This window comes from Austrofundulus limnaeus, unplaced genomic scaffold (genome assembly GCF_001266775.1).
Source record: "Austrofundulus limnaeus strain Quisiro unplaced genomic scaffold, Austrofundulus_limnaeus-1.0 Scaffold287, whole genome shotgun sequence".
Taxonomy (NCBI): domain Eukaryota; kingdom Metazoa; phylum Chordata; class Actinopteri; order Cyprinodontiformes; family Rivulidae; genus Austrofundulus; species Austrofundulus limnaeus.
In genome coordinates, this window is record NW_013952689.1 from 680,987 (window position 1) to 687,366 (window position 6,380).

At 40.6% G+C, this 6,380-nt stretch overlaps 1 protein-coding gene across 3 annotated transcripts in view; it reads left to right on the plus strand.

Moving 5' to 3' along the window:
- shprh (SNF2 histone linker PHD RING helicase) overlaps positions 1 to 5,969 on the plus strand; it is a 52,028-nt gene extending 46,059 nt beyond the window's left edge. For 2 of the 3 annotated variants that reach the window (XM_014021305.1, XM_014021306.1), the window contains exons 25-30: positions 796 to 984; positions 1,096 to 1,188; positions 3,835 to 3,921; positions 4,024 to 4,202; positions 5,344 to 5,424; positions 5,495 to 5,969. In XM_014021305.1, coding sequence (XP_013876759.1) covers positions 796 to 984; positions 1,096 to 1,188; positions 3,835 to 3,921; positions 4,024 to 4,202; positions 5,344 to 5,424; positions 5,495 to 5,591 — 726 coding nt within the window. In that variant the 3' untranslated portion in view covers positions 5,592 to 5,969. Of the gene's footprint in view, positions 1 to 795; positions 985 to 1,095; positions 1,189 to 3,834; positions 3,936 to 4,023; positions 4,203 to 5,343; positions 5,425 to 5,494 lie in introns of those variants that run through there. The other variant, XR_001311285.1, reaches the window with a different exon arrangement.
- The last annotated feature ends 411 nt before the right edge of the window (positions 5,970 to 6,380 follow it).

Below are 6,380 nucleotides of genomic sequence, written 5' to 3' on the forward strand. Positions count from 1 at the left end.
AGTCTAATAAGATCTGATCCATTGTTCCACAACCAGGACAGAAGCCACACTGCTCCTCTTGAATCTGAGGTTCAACGATCGATTGGAGCCCCACTTCCAACACCCTGGAGTAAACTTTCTCGAGGAGGGCGACAAATGTGATGCCATGTTAAATAGTTCTCTGGTTCATTTTAAATTGGGAACCACCACCTTGTTCTACCAATCCAACAGCGTTGTTCCAGTCCTTCATGCGATGTTGACGAGACGTGTCAACCATGACATCCCCACAGCGATCAGAGCCTTCAGCATTTATCTGGTTGGATTTACCAGGTCTGTCTGGCAGCCTCCTCTGCAACTGAATCCAACTCACTACCAAGTAGTGATTAGTTGACAGCTTTTCCCCTCTCTTCACTGGAGTGCCCAAGACTGCACTTCAGATGACACAATTACTCCACAGGTGGTGGATCCACATAGAGGTTGCCTCCTCCTGTTGTCCTTTTTCGGGCCTGGCCCGGACAAGCCACAAAAGCCAAGGCTCGACCGCCAGGTGCTCATCTTTTGATCTTACTCCCACAGATGTCTTCAGTGTAGAACAAAAACAAGGGAATTTGACTTGCTGTTCCAATACTTTTGGAGGGGACTGTATCTTCTCTTTGAATTCAGTTGAAAATAGGTTGAAAAAGATTAGCAAATCATCGTATTCTGTTTTTTTAACACAACATCCCAACTTCATTGGAATTGGAATTGTACCTTCAACCAAGTCATTAGGTAGAAATCATGTAATCTAATTTCAGTCGGTTCTCGTATGTTCTCCAGTGGGCAGTGCTGACCTGTGGACACTGCTTCTGTAACGAGTGTATTGCTATCATCGTGGAGCAGTACAGCATGGGCGCAAGGCGGCGAGCAATTAAATGTGCCATTTGTAGGCAGACCACGACCCACACAGAAATCTCCTACGTCTTCACCACTCAGTTGTCCAGCCAGGATCAGGACATTCCAGTCAAGGTCAGCAATACCTGTTAACATGAGCAGTCTGGGATCTTTTCTTTAGGATGAATATTTTAGGACTATAAAGAAGATTTGACACACACTAGAATGACTTCTTGTTTGTTTCAGGGCAGCCACTCGACCAAGGTGGAGGCAGTGGTGAGAACTCTAAAGAGGATTCAGGTGACAGACCATGGAGCCAAGTGTCTCGTCTTTTCTACGGTAAGTACAAAACTTTCTGCTCTGCAGTTCCTGCACAGTTTGGATTTTTTTATTTGTTTGTTTACTGATGCATTTCTAAAGTAAAATCAATGAAGACAAGACTGAAAGAGCTGCAGTGTTGCAGAGATTTTTCTCATGGTTCAGCCATGTTTGTGACAGCTCTGACCTGAACCGTTATAGGCCAATCTCGATTTTATCATGTGCATCTAAGGTCATGGAGAAACTTGTTAATAGGCAGCTAACATGCTATCTTGAGGCAAACAACGTATTATCTTCTATCTTACTATCTTCTTAGGTGTTGTGTCATGTGTATGTAGTGAGCCTAAGAACCACAGCATTCAAACCAATAAGTCAGGTGATGGGGCACATGACCCTCTATGAACAATAGAGCTAATCAAGCCTATTGTTAAGCGATGGCCCTCTTTTGTACGTGACTGACCTCTTTGTCCACCATGTGGAGGCAGTGCTTTTAAGGCTGAGTTCACCTGAAACTCATCAGACTGAAGAAGTCTCTTGGACGAGYGACGAAACGTTTCACTAAAGAAGAACCATCCAGAGGACCTACTTATTTTTGCTTTTTGACTTTTTTCTACCTGGATTACTGAGATGCATCAAGACAGTATTCCAGTATCTAAAACAAAGCTTCTTGGATATTCAAAATGCTTTTGCAAATTTGGATTTATCCTTGAATGCTAAGAAAACAAAAGTTCTATGGTTTAACTGTGAGAAAAACATAATTCCTCCCAACTTGGTCTTCACTACAACAGACGGAACAATCCTTGAGCAGGTCACAGAATACAAATACTTGGGAATCTGGTTAGACAGTTCTTTGTCCTTCTGTCATCATATTACTATGCTGTAAACTAATGTCAAATCAAAACTTGGCTTCCTGTACAGAAACCGTTCATCTTTCACATCCTCAGGTAAAAAAAATCATTGTTGAATTGTGTATCCTTCTTTTGTTTGATTATGGTGACATAATTTATCGCCATGTTTGCAAGGGAAGTCTTCAAAAAATTGGATTCAATTTACCATTCTGCCATTCAATTTGTTACAAATGCTCCATATAAAACTCACCACTGTCTGTTATGCTCTCAAATGAATTGGCTTTCCTTGCAGTCTCACCATAATACCCATTGTCTCTTGTTCATTTACAAAACCCTGCTAGGTCTTTCACCTCTCTATTTAAATCAATTACTACAACGAGAAACCCCTCAAGGTGCAATACTCGCTCCTCCCACCTTCTTAGATTGAAAATCCCAAAAACCAAGTCTTCCTTTGGCCTCGTCTTTCCGCTTTGCTGCAGCAAATGATTGGAACTTCTACCAAAATACACTGCATCTTGGCACTTTGATTTCTATTCCTGCTTTTAAACACAGACAAAGGGATCTTTTTAAGGAGTCATTTAACTGTTTAAAAGAATGAATGCACCGTTCATTTTATATGTTTTATGTACTGTTTATGTTGTTTCCCCTGCCCCATCTTCCCATTTTTTAGTGTTTTAAGTGTTTTTTCACTCTCAGGCCAAAAATCTAAATGAGACACTGTTCTTAATGTTTTGCCTGTTGAAATAAAGGTTAAATAATGAATAAACATGAATCACTTGTAAAGTCACTTGGAAACCTGAAACCTGACTTCCTGTTCACACCCCTGGAGGTGGTACCTTTAACGTCAGACATTAAAATGTAAAACAAACTTTGTTTTCCATCCAGTTGTAGAGTGAATTTTTATCAAACTTTTTAAAAATTGCAAAACATTAAATAAATAAAAATTCGAATCTAGACTGTTTCCATCTAGTTTCCCTCTCGACTGTTTGATGTGAATAAATGAGGCTACGCAACTGCGTGATTACGTCAGACGAGGCTACGCAACTGCGTGATTACGTCAGACGAGGCTACGCAACGCGTGATTACGTCAAACGAGGCTACGCAACGCGTGATTACGTCAGACGAGGCTACGCAACGCGTGATTACGTCAAACGTTGGCGACAAGCTTTGCGGTAGTAAACAGGAAGTGAAACTTGCTAACTAGCAGAGGCTAATCATCTCGGGACAATGGAGTGATTTTTTTCGTGAATGCCTTGCTATTGGTCAAGTTGTAATTCTATCTATTCAGCTAGTACAGGCTATGTTTAACGCTGCCAGGAGACGTAGGGAAATAAAGCCATGTTTTCGCGCGTTTATGATAACATCCGGGACGAGGCAGGAAAGCGGAAACAGCTGAGCGTCACGTGACGTAAATATGCGCTACGTCAGAATTTATTCGGCAAACGTGTTTCCATCTCCCGTTTTGTGCATTAACTACTTTGCGAATCATCCAAAAACCACCTCAAGCCAGCATAAAAACTTTTTAGCAAATTGAGGATTTTTTTCTCTCGAATTTTGCGGTTTCCATCCGACTTTTTTTTGCATTTTTAATGCGACACTTCTAAATGCGCATCAAAAAGCCTTGATGGAAATACAATAGAGACTGACTCTCTCTTGCTCTGTTTAAAGTTTGTGGCTGCAGTGAGCAGAAAGTTAAAATACAAGACTGGATCTAAAATTCAGTTAATCAGTCACAAAATTTCCATCAAAGTTATTGCCCAGCCCAAGTTACTTTGGCACCAGTTAGTTTTTATCTGACTTCAGTTTCTTCTCTGAACAGTGGCAGAGTGTTCTGGACATCATCGCTAAGGCCTTGTTTGACAATAACATGGAGTTTTCACAAATCAATGGAATTCACAAATTTCAGGTTGGAATTTTCATGTAAGCTCTAATAACAGGAGGAATGTATCTGTGTGGATTCAGCTGTGATAGCATTGTGTGTCAAACTGACTGATGTTTTTTTCCTTAGGAAAATCTTAGTTCTTTCAAGTATGACGAGAAGATCAACATCCTTCTTCTTCCTCTCCACACTGGCTCCAATGGGCTTAATATCATTGAAGCTACACACGTGTTGTTAGTTGAACCAATCCTCAACCCAGCTCATGAGCTTCAGGCGATAGGCCGGGTCCATCGGATTGGCCAAACCAAGTAAGGGTCTGAAAGACACACGACCGACTGAAAGTCTCAACTTCTGTTTAAACATGTAGAAACTCACTGATTTATTACTGGAAGTAAAAAGGACTGGGTCTGACTTTAGAGAAACTGAATCTCTCACAAGTAAATATGGACTGAGTAAAACGTTTGACTTGACTTTTCACCAGTCTGTGGAAATCTGGCCCTATAAACTGTGGAACCAATTCAAAATAAGATTATTAGGCAGAAATTCTGGAGGACATTGATTATTCCATCTCCTGACCCTTTCTGCTTTCAGTACTAAAAAGGAGAGGGACCATCTGGCATGTTGGCAGCGCACAGTTCAAAATCCTTCCTCTCTGATGGTATAGGGGTGCATTAGATGTCTAAGTGTAAAATCAGGCACCACATGCTCAAATGGGTTTCTAGCTATTCTGGATTTTTATTGATTGATTTTTATACAAAGTTATTTATAAATATAGGCTTTGTTATTGTTTTATACCAAACTTAAATACAATAGATTTAATGTGCAACAATCATTACATTATACAACATATACAGAGCTTTAGCATTCAAAAACCCTTTTATTTTGTACAACAGTACAGTTGAAAGGAAAAAAAAATTGAATAGGTCCTCTGGACGGGTTCTACTTTATTGAAACAAGGTGACTGATTATCAGTCACCGGTGAACGATAGCCATGTGATGTGAGTATCAGTCACCTGGAGGCAGGACTCAAAAGCCTGAATTTTGCCTGAAACTCTCAGACTGAAGAAGTCTCTTGGAYGAGAGARGAAACGTTTCAWTAAAGAAGAACCCGTCCAGAGGACCTATACAATTTTTTTTCCTTTGATTTTTTACCTGGATTACTGAGATGCATCAGAACAGTACAGTTGATTTTGCTATTTTTATTCTGAGATTTCCATGTCAGCTTCTCATCATTGAAGGCCCCTCAAAAAATTTATTTCACTAACTCAGTAAGTTTCAATACAATCAATTTTAAATGGGATTTTGATCATTATGCCTTCATCCACTGGGGTTGGAGACATACAGGCAGGCAGAGACATACCAATAGATGCTTTGGTATCGAGTTCTGCCTTGCTTTAAAGCGCAGATCTCTCACAACGTTCCATAACCTGAGTTTCTTCTGTCCACCAGACCAACATTTGTGCACAGATTCCTCATCAAATCCACAATTGAAGAGAGAATGCAGGCTATGCTGAAGACGGCAGAGAAGAGGTTTGTATTTTTCTTGTGTGAAAATGGAGAAAATGACCCTTTGAATACTAACTGTCCTTTGTATTTGTAGCCAGAGCAGCAGGACAATGAAGCACTCGGAGGCTGCTGTCCTGACAGTGGCTGACCTGGCTGATCTGTTTACTGACGACACAGAACCTCTGGAGTGATTCTGAAGGACAGAGATAGCTCATCCTGCACACTGGTGATAAAAGAACTCTTTTTGTTTTGCACATCCTGTTTTTTAGGCAAATCGCTTTTCCAAATGAATACTATTTTTAACTTTTCATAGGCAACATTTAACCAAGTGTTTCCTAAATGTATTATAGTTGAAAGCTTTAGGTGCAGATGTTGTTGGGCCACTTGTTGTTTCAGTCATTACTTCAGCAGTTTGTCCCATGTGACTGTACTGTGTTGGTAATCTTACAGGACACTATATTTAAATACAACTTCACTGTGTGACTAAATGTGAAAATGGAGTTTAAATACTGTCAACTCTTTGAGAAGGTCTCACAACATTCAGGAAATAAATATATATACCAGCTCTTTCTGTGCCTTTATGGTTTATTACCAAGTTTACACAGTGATTTAGCTTTTTGTCTCCTTGCTATTTCCTTCCATGAGTTTTGTGCCATCTGGTTGTCTTTGTGATCTCTCATGGAGGGATCATACAGATGCCGGTACATTTGGAGCTGTTCAGCAAGACCACCTTCGCGACGAGTGGTGCGCAGCCTTTGCGGAGCTTCAAAATTTCTGAGGTGCACGACCACGTGTCAGGACACAACGCGCGGGGGCGGGGATGCCGCGATTGCGTAACTTTTGACGCAAACCCCCTCGCGCCCTGTGCGTCGCGTCAACTATAACCTAAGCTTAAAAGGGGCAATATCATGTAAAATCAACTTTTTTGAGTTTTATGTCATGTTATAATGTTATACTCTCATAAAAAAACATGCCCAAAG